Source organism: Protopterus annectens, chromosome 7.part1 (assembly GCF_019279795.1).
Source record: "Protopterus annectens isolate FY-2018-M chromosome 7.part1, PAN1.0, whole genome shotgun sequence".
Classification (NCBI taxonomy): domain Eukaryota; kingdom Metazoa; phylum Chordata; order Ceratodontiformes; family Protopteridae; genus Protopterus; species Protopterus annectens.
In genome coordinates this window covers 252,878,727-252,893,732 of record NC_056740.1, presented here as the reverse complement: position 1 = coordinate 252,893,732, position 15,006 = coordinate 252,878,727, and the positions used below count along the sequence as shown (strand labels likewise).

At 44.0% G+C, this 15,006-nt stretch overlaps 1 protein-coding gene across 6 annotated transcripts in view; it reads right to left on the bottom strand.

The window, feature by feature from the left end:
• Positions 1–15,006, bottom strand: part of TASOR (transcription activation suppressor) — a 2,736,533-nt gene that overhangs the window by 196,508 nt on the left and 2,525,019 nt on the right. For 2 of the 6 annotated variants that reach the window (XM_044078700.1, XM_044078702.1), the window contains one exon: positions 5,663–5,734. The exons of the other annotated variants lie outside the window; for them this stretch is intronic. In XM_044078700.1, the coding sequence (XP_043934635.1) occupies positions 5,705–5,734 (30 nt within the window). In that variant the 3' untranslated portion in view covers positions 5,663–5,704. The remainder of the gene's footprint in view (positions 1–5,662; positions 5,735–15,006) is intronic. 6 annotated transcript variants of the gene reach the window in all.

Sequence of the window (15,006 nt, the reverse complement as noted above, 5' to 3'; positions counted from 1 at the left end):
GTTGAGGCTTGGGGTAAGGATCAATCAGAAAACTTTGCAATGTGAAAACTTCTGCTGCCAGACATATTGTTGCATCCTGCCCTGAGGCAAGTGCCCTAGTTGCCTACATCTCATTGGTTGTCCTAAAAGCACTGCCCCGTTCTCGATTGTTTGAGGATGCAAAGGGAGCTGCTATTGCCATGTGCCCATCTGTGTCTCCTGGTTCAAGTGGTCTTGATCAAGATGGTGTGAGACAAGTCTTTAACTCAATGCTGGAGTGAGGGCCCCACCACAATTGGGGATTCCATGGAGCGACCTGGCCAATGGGATGAGACATTGGGTATCTGCCATGATTCCCATTGAGGGGGAGGACATCCCTGGCTGGAATGATTCTACCAAAGCATGCGACTGGAAGAACCACCTGTTGTTTGGCCAATGAAGCTGCAACCAATTTTTGAATGTCTGATATCCTTATCCTTTAGAAATTTGCGCCTTATAGAGGTGCTGCTTGGCATAGGGCATGATGTAGAACATGTTTAGAACAGTACAAAATACATTTTGGCAAATTACCGAATAGATCTAAGTTTGCTTGAGTGAAAAAGTACCTCAATGGGCAAGCGAAAGCTGTCGCCTGGATATAGATTGAAATACCCGTCGTTAATAGACGCTAAACCCTATTCTAAATTTAGCCAGGAATGGTGATGCTTGTTGAGGGTCCTGGTAGGGGCAGGCCCTGCAAGTGGTAAACCTGTCGCCCAGCCTGAACTGAGAGTGGAACGGCTGAGCGAGAGCCTGAAGCGATGTGAATGCTGGGAGCTGCCCTTTTGTAAAAATTGATGTGCCTCTTGAATCCTTGGAGAGCACATCAGCCGCCTTTTCCCAATAGGGGAAGAATGGCTTTCCTGAAGGTTTTCAGAGCAAGAATTGTTTTCCTTTGGTCTGAGCTCCCTGTTTTTGCAACGCAGAATCTCCCGTGTTTCCAGTCCCCTGTTTGTTGACTGGCCTATTCTTTCTTGACCCGATCTTGATCTGCTAGTTCTGCTTTGAACATTCTTTTTGCTTGTTTGCTCCTTTGGGTGAACCAAGAAAGCTATTTTTTATGGTGTCCCTGCTTCCAGGAATTTTTGACTGACAGAGAAAACGGAGAAAATGGGAAGTACAGGCGATCAAATGATGGATTTTTCGACCACTGTTTGAGTCAGGGATAGCCAGGCTTCTGGGTACAGTGTAAACTTCCACAGGGATTTTTACAGAGTCGGGAAACACTAGGGGATGCAAGGACCTGCTTCAGGATGATGGGCAAAATTGTTTTTGTCACCTGGCGGACTCGGCGGGCTTTCTGGGTGCCTCCCACCCCGACCCCTCACGGCTCCGGCTCCAAAGGCCCACCTCTGCCTCTGCCAGAGAAATTCCTGTCTCTGCCTTTTTGCGGTATCTTCTTTCCCTGTAACTTCTCCCGGTGGTCTTTCCACCCTTCTGCCTTTGGAAAGGACGGCAGATCAGTGTGGGTCAGAAGTCGTACTCTCTTTCCTAGTCAGGGTTTCCTTGAGAGATGCAGAGTCAAAACTTGAGCCTCAAAAGTTGGGAAAAACTCTGGAAGACCAAGGCAAACAGACCCATCAGTCAAGCGTGCAGTCAAAGGCGCTTTCTGTTCCCAGTTTCCCTGGCCCGGCGCATCGGCCGCCATCGGAGGAGGCAAGAGAGGAGGTTGGAATTGGGGCCGCAGCTGCAGAGTGGAAAGCATGGTTCAGCTGGACCCGTTTCTGGAAATTTCGCTCGTGTCCGTTCTCATTTGATTCTGCGCTCATTGAACTAAAGGTTCTAAAGACAAATGAATCAGTACTTGCAATTCAGCGCTTGAGGCTGAAAAGCGCCATCAATCTCCAACACTCCACCATCCGGCCCTGGTGGATGGATCCGCACTGAACAGCCATCCAGGATTTATGACAGGCGTTAGGAGTTCCTTCTTTTCCAGCGGATCGCCATACCAATTCCTCTTGGCTGATTCCTTTGGATAAAAATTGCTTGTCTGATGGGGCTGTGATGAATTTGAATGATGTCCCTGTCCAGGCCTCCAGGTCTCAAGAGCAGTCCAATGCTCCCGTGAGCAGGTGATGACCCTAGAGGGTGGAAGGGAGAAGGAGGAGGGTCTTCCGGAGGCCAAACAGATCTAGATCCAATACAAAGACATACAGGGCCCTCTTCCCTCCCGTTGCTGAAGGCTGGGGTCGGTGAGACATCTCTGTGGTCTCTCCGAGGGAACAGGAGAAAGGGAACGGGGAACTTCATAAAGTTCTAGAGAGAGGTGACCAGGTGAGTCAATGTGCTTCCTCTTGCACTTGTGCTCTTCGCTCTCTCAGCCAATTCTCATCCAGCAGGAGAGGCCTCCAAAGAGGGACTCTGCTCAAGCTGGCTCCTGCCCGGGGGGGAGGCCTCTGCGAGTGACTTTCTGAGAGGGCAGGCACCCTGAGGGAGGAGCCGGGGAAGGGGCTGAGAGGAGACGGAGCTGGAGTGGAGACTCTACATACCTGCACTTAAGACCCTGAGGCCCTGTCAGGAGGTCCCGAGGAGCCCCCCTCCCCAGGAGCTGGGCACCCGGCAGTGATGGCTCCGATGCGATGTGGCCCGACCAGGGCGTCGGCGCCCGAAGCAGAGGGAGGAGAGGGGGTGGACAAGGAGGTCAGGGACTCACCACTCCCGAACCCGACGAGGTCCGGGAGGTCCGCTTCCGGTCCGGAAAGAGAAAAGCCCACGACCCCTCGAAGACAACTGTGAGCGCCCGGACTCCGGCGACCGGTTCGAAGACGCCGGGGGTTCAACTCCGAACCGCCGAAGGAGGGAGGGGACGGCGATGGAAGTAGGCACCGACCGATGAGTCGGGCTCTGATCTGAAGGGGCTTAGTGCCCGGCCTCTAAGTAGGACACTACCATCTCTTCCGGCTCATGATCGGTCGCCTCGCCTGGGCCATGACCTAGATCTCTGACGTAGATGCTCAGGGGGCCCTCTGAGCCCTATGAACGGGATGAACGGAGCCAAGAGAAGGTGACCCAGACCTTTTTCTGTTCTTTTCTCAAGTCGGTGTGGAGCAGACGCGGCGCCTCGACAACCTCGGGTCGCCGAGCGAGCAGGAAGCCACAGAAACCGTGGATCGATTCGGAGTTGTCGGTTCCAGCCGAGCCGATAGAAGCAAAGGTTGAACAATCCTGAGCTTGGTTAAAAAGACGTCGTGACCGGAGAGCTCTTCCTGAGGTTGAACCTGACAGGACTCCTGTCTTTAACAAAAACCCTTCAGAATTAACTTGTTTTTCCTGGTTACAGGCAGCTCTCAGAATTAAGCAATGGGACTGCAAAGTTGGAAAGCAGGGCAGGCAAACCAGGTGCAAAGGCCCCAGACAGAGCGTGAGACACAGAGAGCTTTCTGCCCAGAGAAGCACGATCACACTTCTCACAATCCAGATCCCTTTGACCCTTTTCCTCTGACCTGTCTTCTACACTAACACACACCACACAACAACACACACACAGCACAATTATGTCAGAAAAAAAATTTAATAATTAAATAAATTAATTAGTTAATTAGTAATAAAAAAGTAAAAAGTAGCAAAAAAAAAAAAAACATACACACACACACACAAGGAAAAGGGAAGAAGCTCCGGGGAAGACCAAAGAAATTTTTAAAAAAAAAAAGGGGAAAAATAGGGTCGGTTATAGGAACTCTATCTCACACTAAAATAAAAGAATTTAAAAAGAAAAAGGAAAAAAAGAGTAACTTTTTGTATAAAAGCTAACACTCACCAGAAACGGTAGAAGCAACCAACAAGCGCTGTAAGCGCAACCAGATCTGAGGTATCTCTACAGCATTGTGGGATATAGGGAGCCCCCGGCTCGGGTGTGAAAAACTCTGAGCTTAGAGAGGTGAGGGTCGGGGCCGAGGTCGTTCAAACCCATCCAGCAAGAATGAAGGCGAGATAGACAACTTAACATCAATAAATATATCTGCTGTATTTATTGATATGTCTGATGAGGAAGAAGAAAATTGATTAAACAAGAAAATCAAGTCTACATTGGTCAAAGGGTTAGTTTAAGAAAAAGAAAATTCAAAAATGTTTTTCACCCAAAGTTAGAGAAGAGTAAAAAAAATAATTTGCGAATACTATCTGTAAATGTTAAAAATGTCAACAGCATTACAAAGTTAGAAGGTTAACAGTGTTGAAATGGTTGTTAAAATTATATGTGGATGTTTCGGCATTACAAGATTTGTGACTCATTTGTAAGCATGATAAAAGTCAGTTTGAGAAATACTGGGGAGAGACATGGAATCTTGGACATGAACAACTTGGGAGGGCTACTTTCTTATATAATCAAAGAATATATTAGTTTTTTTTTATATAATCAAGGTACGTAGGGCTACTATGTTAGGTATGGAAATGAAGTGCATAAATTAAAGTTGTTTATGCTAGTACTAATGTGAAAGAAAGAAACTATTTAAAGAAGCTAAGAAACATGACAGTAAATACGAAAGTGAGAGTAATGGGAGATTTAAACTGATCTACATACAAGTGGTAGAAAATCGGCAGGACCTAAAAAGGTTACATGAATGACTAAGATAGGGAAAACTTGAAATTATGGGATACAGTTACATGGACATATAAAAGAGATTCTTTGAAAACTGAAAAGCTTTTGCTAGGTCTGCATACTTGAGTCAGGATGATGGGGGCAACGGATACAGGTTTCTCAGATCATAAGGTTATCTGTATAGAATTGGGAAAAAATAAACATTAGCAATGTGCAGTGAGAAAATCAAAAATAAATTGCCAGAGAATTTCTAGCTAATAGAACAAAATTAGTCTGGGAAGATGATCTAACAATTAGAAAGCAGTCTTCCTGGACAGAATGGTGAATAGTTTTCAAAGGAAAAAAAAAATAAAAGGACTGCTTTGAAATTAGAGTGACAGAAAACAAAACATAGAAGGAATACTTATAAGAAGGTTAATAACTACATGATGCAAGATCAGGAAATAATTTTTTTTTGAAAAAGCAACACATTTATAAAGAGAATGTACAAAATTAGAAAATATGTTATATAAAGTGAAATATTACTTGCAAGGCATTAAAGAAGAATAAGAAGGAAATCTCTAAGTTACAAAAAAATGGTTAACTAAGAAAATATTACTATAAGACAAATACAAGACAAGGATGGAAAATTTAAAACAAAACAGAAAGACATTAGGAGAATGATCACGGAATAAACAGGAGTACAGTACCAAAAAGAGACTGCATATAAAGATGTGGATGGTAAAGAAATTTAAGAGAACTATGTAAATCTTTAATGGTAAATATTAAACTATGTGAGCTGAAGAAAGTACTGGGATTAGATAAACAGATATAGTTTCTGGTTTAGATTGCACTGGATATGGAATTTATGAAGAAAAAAAAAGTAGATGCCTGTCAGTTGAAAAACTTATTAATAGTCTTAAATGAATGGATGGCTAAATCTTTTTTTGTAGATGTGAAATATGTGAAAGTGTGATAAAGTCATGGAGAAAAAAAAAAAAAAGAAGAGAGGGGGTGGACAAATACAGAACACCGGAGACCTATCACTTAAAACAATGCCGATTATAACATTTTGTATGAAAATTATTCAGATAAGATTTGATAATGTGATAAAATAAGTTGTCATACCTGGAATATGTTGTGTAAGGGGAAGACGAAGTCAAGATGATGTTAATTTTGTTGAGGGAGGTTGTGGATGACCTAAATAAAGGAGAAGACCCAGAGATTATGGTAGGAGATATAAACAAAGCATATGACAGTGTAGACTACAACGTACTATGTCTGGTTAGATACTTATGGAATTCTAAGAAAAATTCTGAAATTACTGCAGTCTGCCTAAAAAAACTACAGTTGTGTTAAGAACTTACCATAATAGTAGATGTCCTACTTTTCACTGTTGCAGTGTTCTTAACATCTGGAATATCCTGCCAAAAATAGCCAAATATTCAACCAGTGTATCAAAGACTTTACACCATCCAGGCACTGTATGTCCTACATCCAAGTACATGTGTGATGTATAAACACAAAATCCTCAGAAATGAACTGCCCCAAAAGAACCAGAGCAACCCAAGAGGAGAAACAAAAGCATGTACATCCAGGAAGGGAAGAACAGGAAGAAAGGAACTAAGGAAGACAGTAAGTGACATCCTTTCAGGCACCTAAGAAGAACAGGAGGAAGAAGAGGGGGACAGGGTACTCGACAGTGAAAAACAGGACAACTACTGCTATGTTAAGTTCTTACACAATTGTACTATGACCTTCCTCATCACTGTTGCATTATTCTTTACAACTTGGAAAATCAAAAATTATTAGAGAAGAAGGGGGGAGGAAGAAGCCACAGGGGAGCTCTCCAAGAACCCATGAAGGATGGCCATGGCAAAACGCACTCTGGCCCCAGAAATCACATTCAGCTTGTAGTGTTTAATAAGTGTGTGTACAGAGGTCCACCCAGCAACTTCTAAAATGGATCTAGTATCCAGACTGTTGAATAAAGCAACCAAAAAGGGAACCGCCCAGGTAGAATGAGCACAAACTGAAGAGGAAAGCTGCTTTCCATGAAAACCGTAATAAAAGGAAATGGACTTAAGAGATCCAGGAGGAGATGGTTTGCTTGTAAACAGCCAAACAAAATTTCCTGGCTTAAAAAGAAACAAAAGGCTGCTCAGATTTCCTGGCACCTTTAGTCTTATCTGGATAATATCTGAGCTGTTTATGTAAATCCACGGTGTAGAGTCTCCTCTCACTAGCATTTTGTTGGGGGGGGGGGGGCAGATGACTGATTCAAGGGCAAATCATTAACCACCTTGGGCATAAATGAAGGATTAATATGAAGTACAGAGAGACCCTGTCTTTGTGGGGAAACAAAAGGTGGGACTGCCATGAGTACCTGAATTTCAGAGACCCTCTTGGCATAAGTAAGAGCCACCAACAATACCATTTTCCAAGTACAGTGCAGTAAAGACGAGGAAATTGCAGGCTAAACGGGAAACTAGACTTAATTTCTCAAGAATGAAATTAAGGTCCCAATGAGGAGAAACAGGCTTTCTTTGAGCTTTAACAGGATAAATATGCCAGAGCAGAAGTGAGCAACTCACACAAATAGGAAAGGACCATAGGAATACCCACAGAAAAAGGGTCCAGGTCATGGTAGACATACCAAACAGAAAATATCTTCCATTCAGTCACACAGGATTTTCTGGCAACATGTAAATCCTGAAACAAATCCTCAGAAAATCAGTATCACAAAACAATCAAAAGCCTCAGAGTCAACTGAAGAGTGGCTGAGCGAGAAAGGATGACATATCCCTTTGTCCTATGTGAGAAGATCCATTCTGTGAGGTAACTTGTGATGATTACTCTGGCCAAATGAAGCAGAAAGGGGAACCAGTGTTGTCTGGGCTGAAAGGGAGTCACCAGCAAGATTTTGGGCCCGTCTCACATGATTTTATGCAGGATGCTTGGCAGCACAGGAAGAGAGGGATAGGCATACAAATATCACCCCTATAAGGAAAAAGACATGGCATCCACCTTCCAAGCCAGAGGACTTGGCACTCTGGGACAGAAATGGGGAAGTTGCCCATTCAGAGGGAAGGCAGAAAGATTACTTGAGGAATATATACAGTGATGTACAATGTCCAGGAACACCTCCTTGGGAAGCATCCATTTGGGCGGATCTGTCCTGGACTTACTCAAGGTTTCTACTGCAAGATTGTGCTTTAAGGGGATGTAAACTGCCTGAAGACACAAGTGACTGCAGACTGCAAAATCCCAAGCCTGAAGAGTCAACCTGCAAAGGAGGCAAGACTTTGTGCCCCCTTGGCTGTTGATGTGCCAAATAACCATGCTACTGTCTGTGAAAATGCGAAGAGGACTTGGAATCCAAAGGGAATGAAAGGCATTAAGGGTGAGAATCAGGGCTCTCATCTCCTTGATGATGATATGGCTGGTTAGTTGCTGAGGGGACCACAGACCATGGACCTTGAGGTTGTTGGAAGAGGCTCTCCAACCTTTGTTGCAAGCATCTGTGTACAGCTCATTAGTGGGAAGACTAACCTGAAAAGATGGGCCTGAATTAAGGTAGAACTGACAAATCCATCGGTGGATCTCACGCTTGAGACAAGGCAAGAGAGGCACAGGATGGCAGTGCTAAAGCCAAACAGTCTTGAATTACCCCTGAAACCTTCTCATATAGAGCTTGGCCAAAGGAACCATGGGAATAATGGATGCCATGTACCCCAGATTTTACAGAAATTCTCTGGCAGGAAGGACTGGAAGAGGTAGAAACTACTGAAAGTAAACTGTCAAAGATAGAACCTTGGGAGGCAGAAGACAAGCCATCAGAGGTACGGTCTGAATCCTGCAACCCATAAAGACCTAATCCTATGAGGAGGTCAACACAGACGTTTTGAGGTTTAGGTTGACCCTCACACTGCAAAAAAGACCCAGAGTGAAGTGAAAATCACAAAGTGAGTTGCTGCGAAGGAATCTGAATCAAACCTTTGCTCAAATAGGGGAAAATCTGAAATCTCTTAAGTTTGCAGAAGTCTACCAGTGGGACCAGACATTTGTTAAAGCAACTTGGGGCACAGAACTGACGAGAGGAAGAAACAGAGAAACTTAAAAACATCCTGAAGCAACGGTTAACAGGAATGTGGAGGCTAGCCTCTTTCAAATCTATGAACACCAGAAATGCTTGAAGCAGCAGCAGAGGAAAGTGCACATGTAGAGACAGTACCCTGAAGGAAGGAAGGAACTTTTACAACGGTATTGAGAAAGAAAAGATCCAGAATGGGCTTCCAAGACATTTCCTTCCTGGGAACCAAAAATATCCTGGAATAAAACCATGTGCCCTACAGAGAAATGGGGAAAGGACAGGATGGTCTCCTGTGTCAAAAGATCCTGTAGGATCAAAGAAAAATGAGGGAGTTGACAAGGACGAGGCTGAAGAAGTTCTGAGAAGAGAGGAAGGGACTTCCAAACCATAAATTAACCTCTCTGGATAATGGAAACAACCCAAGAGTCTGAGGTAATCTGGTGTCAAACCGGAAAAGACAGTCTCAACATAAGGGTTAGCAGAATCTGGCTAAGGGGTAGAACAGGCTGAATGTCAAACAGAAGCAGAGTTGTCAGGGAAGTAAGGATTCTGAGCTGTAGAAAGCCTGTCAGGAAAAGCTATCTTGGAGGCAAATATGCCACAAGAAGACTGTCTAGACTGCCTACATACAAATGAAGGTTTAGGGAGATAATTCTTCTGAAACCTAGGAACACGAAAAATAAATATTTGTTTTGGATCCTGCATAACATTACCTTTACCCTTATCATGTAGGACCAGCAGCTGCAGTGCCAAAAAGATTTTGATTGTTCAAGGGGAAATTAAACAATTTAGCCTTGATGTCATCAGGGGGAACCTGGAGATACAGCCAAGAGTACCTCCCCCTCAAAGAAACCAATACAACAGCCCTAAAAGAAGCATTAGCAGCATCATGGCTGCACCTAATAGAATAGTGAGCCAACTGAGAAGCAGTACTGAAAAGGGAAACAGCAGGTCTTTGCCTTAGAATCTGACATAGTGGTCTGAATGCTCCCACGCTTAGTCAGAAGAGCTAGTAAAGCTAAAGCAGAAATATAAAGTTTTTCTCCATACCTGTTCATTGCATGACTGTCCTTAAAAGAAGGTAAAAGCTTAGAAGAGGACAGCAGCATAGATAATTTATCAGTAGCCAGGAATATGACAGCTGGGTCAGAGGAAGGACTCGTACAAAAGAATTTCAGCTTCAGGGACCTTATACAACTAGACTTTTTGGGGAAAGGAGGCTGGAAATCGGGCTTGAGAAGCAGAAGAAAACGTATCTTGAGGGGCATCCAGTACTGGAGGGACTGCAGAAGGTCTGGAGAATATATCTGTAAGAGTTCATTGTACCTTTTTTGAATGCCAGACATTTGTGGAACAATCCCACTTAAAGTATTCAATCATACGAACTACAGTGTCCCTACAAGATAATTCTTCCACAGAAGAATTAAAGATAAGTGACTCTCCGTCTTCAGACCCTAGGGTAAAAGGTGAATGGATCTGGAAGGAGTATACGTATGACTCCTCCTCGAAAAAAAATCAGATCCCCTAGGACTTTGAAGAGGAACAGGGAACAAAAGCAGGAACAGATAAGCCCGGAGAGGGCTTCAAAGCCATAAAGTACAGTTGTGTACACTTACCATAAATGTAGATGTTAGAGTGTATTCACTGTTGCAGTCATTACATTTGGGTAAGCTGCTGGCAGATTGCCCTCAGTCGGCCTGATTAACAAAGTCTTGGGTCCTGTGGCGGTTGCTGTCCCTTCTTTCATGACGTCAGGGGTATAAAACATGCAGCCGACGCCATTGCATCAGTTTTTCTTGCCCCAGATATCAGGTGCCTCCCAAATGGGGAGCAAATAAAATTAAAAACACAAAAATATACCTCCAGCCAAAAGCAAATACACCAAAAGGGCTTTTAAGCATAGCAAAAGAAAGTAGAGATATAGCCAGAGAAAAACAGGGGGCTGGAGGGAGGGGTAACCAGGACCTGCAACAGTGAATACACTCGAACATCTACATTTATGGTAAGTGAACACAACTGTACTATGTTCTTCATGTTTCACTGTTGCAGTCATTACATTTGGAAGATTCCCAAAGATATGGTTGGGAGGAGGAAATTATACAGCATTAGGTCCAGGCCCTGCAAGACAGCACTGTCAAAGTCAGCTCTGGATTTAGAGAAAATCGGTAAATGATAATGCTTGGTGAAAGTATGTACAGAACTCCAGGTAGCAGCTTCTAGAATATCCCTGGTAGGAACACCTCTGTGAAAGGCTGCAGAAGTAGATGCAGCCCCGGTGGAATGAGATCCGATACCCTGGGGGATAGATTTTCCATGGTGCTTATAGCAGAAATGAATGCAATGGCTTATCCATTTAGAAATGGTTTGTTTTGAAATAGCCTTCCCCTCTGCCTCAGCAGCAAATGCTACTAGCAATTGTTCAGATTTTCTTCGAAGTTTAGCTCTGTCCAAGTAGAATCTAAGTTGTCTGTGCACGTCCAAGGAGTGCAGAATTCGTTCCCCTTTGTTCTGTGGATTGGGACAGAAGGTTGGCAAATGAATGGACTGATTACGAGCCACACTGGAAACTACCTTGGGCATGAAGGATGGATTGGTCCTCAGAGATACCCTGTCCGCATGAAAGATGATGAAAGGCTCCACTGCCATAAGAGCCTGTAATTCAGCTATCCTTCTAGCCGAAGTGATTGCTAAAAGGAAGGCTGTTTTCCAAGAAAGAAATTTGAAGTCTGCAGTAGCAGCTGGTTCAAAAGGAGGTAGAGTGAGCTTCTCTAAAACAAAATTAAGGTCCCAGGCAGGGGTAGGAGCTCTCCTGGTTGATCTCAAGTTCTTTGCACCTCTGAGACACTGCTTGAGCAGGGGATGAGAAAAGAGGGGTGGTTCTGTGTTATAGTGAGCTGAAAGAGCTGAAGCGTGGATTTTAATAGAGGAAAAAGACAGGCCCTTGTGAAGCATCTCAGTTAAGTATCACAAAATCTGAGGTAAATTGGGCGCTGCTGTACTCATCCCTAAAGATTAGTTCCAGGTACAGAATATTTTCCATTTGTCAGCATAAGATTTTCTAGTACTAGGTCTTCTTGCCTCCAAGATGACATCCATCACAGGTTTGCTGAGGGATGCTAAGGGTGAATTTAAGTGATTAGCCAAGCTGCAAGGTTCAATGTTGGAAGCTGAGGGTGCAGAATTTGGTTCTCCTGAGACAGCAAGGAAGGTGTCGGAGGCATGTGCCAGGGAGATATTTGTGACACAGTGGCCAGTCTGGAGCAATCAAAATCATTATTGGTTTGTCATGTTTGACGTTTAGCAGAACTTTGGAGAGCAGAGGCAGAGGGGGAAAAGGCGTAGACTGATGGGTTTTTCCAGCTGAAGGACAGAGCATCCACTTTCTAGGCTTTTTTGTGGGGAGACCTTGTGCAAAATTTGTTCAACTGGCAGTTCTGGGGGGAGGCAAATAGATCTATGTCTGGGCTCCCCCATTTGTTTATCAACGTGTTGAAAATCCATGGTTCCAGTTTCCACTCGTGTGGGTCCATGAGATTTCTGCTTAGTCCATCTGCCAGTGTATTCAATTTTCCTGGAGGAATTGAGCTTGTAGTTGCACTTGGTAGCTCAAGGTCGTGTTCCACAATGCCATGGCTAGTCTGCAGAGGGGGGTAGGAATGTGTACCCACCCCTGCTTGTTTATGTACCACATAACCGTGGCGTTGTCCGTCTTTATCATTAGTTGTCCTGGAAGAATGTAGTCCTTGAAGGCTATCAGATCATTCTGTACAGCTAACATTTCTTTTTGATTGATATGTAGGTGCATTTGATTTGGGTTCCACTTGCCCTGAATGCACTTCCCTGCCAGGTGAGCCCCCCAATGCATAGTCTGATGTGTCTGTAGTTAGGGTTTGGGCAGCAGGGGGTGGTGTGAATGGAAGTCCCTTGTTTTGGTGGCAGGCCTCTGCCCACCTTAGGAACTCCAGGCGTAGGCAAGGTAGGATAGGAATCATTGTTTCCAGGCTGTGACAATGTTGACTCCATAGACTTTTTAAGTACCACTGACGTTTCCTCATATGCAGTCTTGCATATGGAATTAGAAGAATGCAGGAGGCCATGAACACCAAGGCTTGCAGTATTTGTCTTGCAAAAAGCAGGGTTTGTGTGGCCACTTGTTTGAAGTTACCACATGAATTTGCTTTTCTGGCGCGAGGAAAGCCATCTGGGCAGTTGTACTCAAGCTTGCACCCAGGAATGTAATCTGTTGCGAGGGTACCAGTTGTGATTTCTTTTCGTTTATGGTGTAGCCCAGAGAAGTTAGAACTCTTTTTACAAATGCCAAATGATTTAGAAGTATGGCCTGGTTTTCTGCCTGAATTAGACAATCGTCCAGGCATGGATATATCTGAATATTTCTTTGACTGCAAAATGCAATTACTGGAGCCAGGCACTTTGTGAATACCCTGGGCGCAGTAGACAAGCCAAAGGGCAGTGCAGAGAACTGATAATGCAAGTAGCCTGCTTTGAAGCGTAGGTATCCTCTGCAAGATTCCCTAATTGGGATATGCAGGTAAGCTTCTTTTAAATCTAGAGTTGTCAACCAGGCATCTTTGTCTAGCATAGGAAGTAACTGGTGAAGAGTCAGCATCTTGAATTTTAGAATGTCCAAAAAGGTGTTTAGAGTAGACAGGTCCAGAATTGACGCCATGATTTGTCTTTTCTGGGTACCAGGAAAAGCCTGGAATAGAAACCTTGTCCCTTTTCCTCTTCTGGTACCGATTGAATAGCCCCCATGTTTAAGAGGGAAAGTACTTGTTTTTGAGCCTCTGCCCACTGATTTGGGGGCATGTCTGGCCACCCGTTTGGTATTGGCAATGTGTGGAAATGAAATCTGTATCCCTGGGACACTATATTTAAAACCCATTTGTCCTGGGTTATGAGTTCCCAGTTTTTTGCATAAAGAGCAATCTTTCCCCCCAAAGGCAAAAGGTAAGTACTTGGTAATTTTAAAGGAAAGTCAGTGAGACTGTTTACCATGGGGGGGGGGGGGTGTTTTGTTATTTTCAGATTTGGAAGTGGAAGCTCCCCCACTGCTTAGTTCTGGGAGTCCCCCTGTGACTGAAACCTGGTGCTTTTGGTGTGTCTGGATTTGGCTTGAGAGGATCTGGAAGGAGCTGGAAAGGTCCAATTCTTAGTAGGCCAGTGCCTACTAAATCTTGGAGGTTGCACTGTTAAGAAATCTTTTACAGTTTGCATAGATTTAGCTTCATCTTCCATCTTTTTTTAAACTTCTTCAGCCTTATTGCCAAACACGTGGTCCTGACTTACAGGAGCATTGCTCCTTAGGCCAAGCATGCTTTCTAATCACAGACCCAGAAACAGCAACCCTGCAAGAGGCCTCTAAAGAATCAAAACCACACTGCAAAGAATGTTTTCCAACTTTTTCAGCAGAATGCAATAAATCCCGTAAAATTTTATTTTCCACACAGTCAGAAATCAACATAATTTTCTGTTTAAGCAGTCCAATAATATGCTGTTGATATTTTAACATATGAAATTGGCAGTTTAAAGCCCTGATTGCCATGGTTGCAAAAGTATAAACCTTTTTTCCCCATCTATCTAGAGCCCTGGAGTCTCTATCAGAAAGGGTAGGATTTTTAGCAGTAGAAGCCTTAATGCCCTTAGGCCCCTGAGAAATGGTTTCAGGATCTGAAACAGGATTTTTGAAAAGGAACTTGTGGGACTCAGGAAGCTTGCAGTATCTGTCAGGTTTACTAGGAGCTGGAGGCAGGGAATCAGGGGCTGGATTCTGAAAACAAATCAACAATGTCTAATACAGGAGGTACAGCCAAAGGCCTATGTTGAGGTAAAAGAAGAAAATCCCTAAGCCACTTTTTTGAATCAGAGAATTCCTGACTTTCACAGTGGAAATGCTCCTTTAAGGTATGTAAAGTTTCACCAAAAGAAAAATCCTTAGGGGGGAAGCAGAGGGAATGGAATCCTCTGCATCAGAATCCTCATAAGTAGGTATGGACAAATCCAGGTCATTAGAAGAGTCAGAAGAAACAGAGTCCTGATCAGAAGATTCATAGTCAAGCCTCAGCCATAGGCCTCTAGAAGGGGGGTTGACTACCCCTGATTAGAGTAATTAGATCTTCAGCCATTTTGATCATTTGTTTTTTAGGCATAGGGGACTGAACATGTGGCCTGGGCATCGGTTTTTACAACATAGATCAAGATTTAGGCCTTAATATTGAAGGTGGAGTTGGTTTAATATGCAAGTCTGTAGGCCTGAATACACCCCTCAGAAGCCGGTGCCTGCACAGCGGCTCCGGACCCATCCAAGGTAAAGACATCCACGGGTTCCATAGGTGAAGAATCTCGCGGCATAACGGACTCC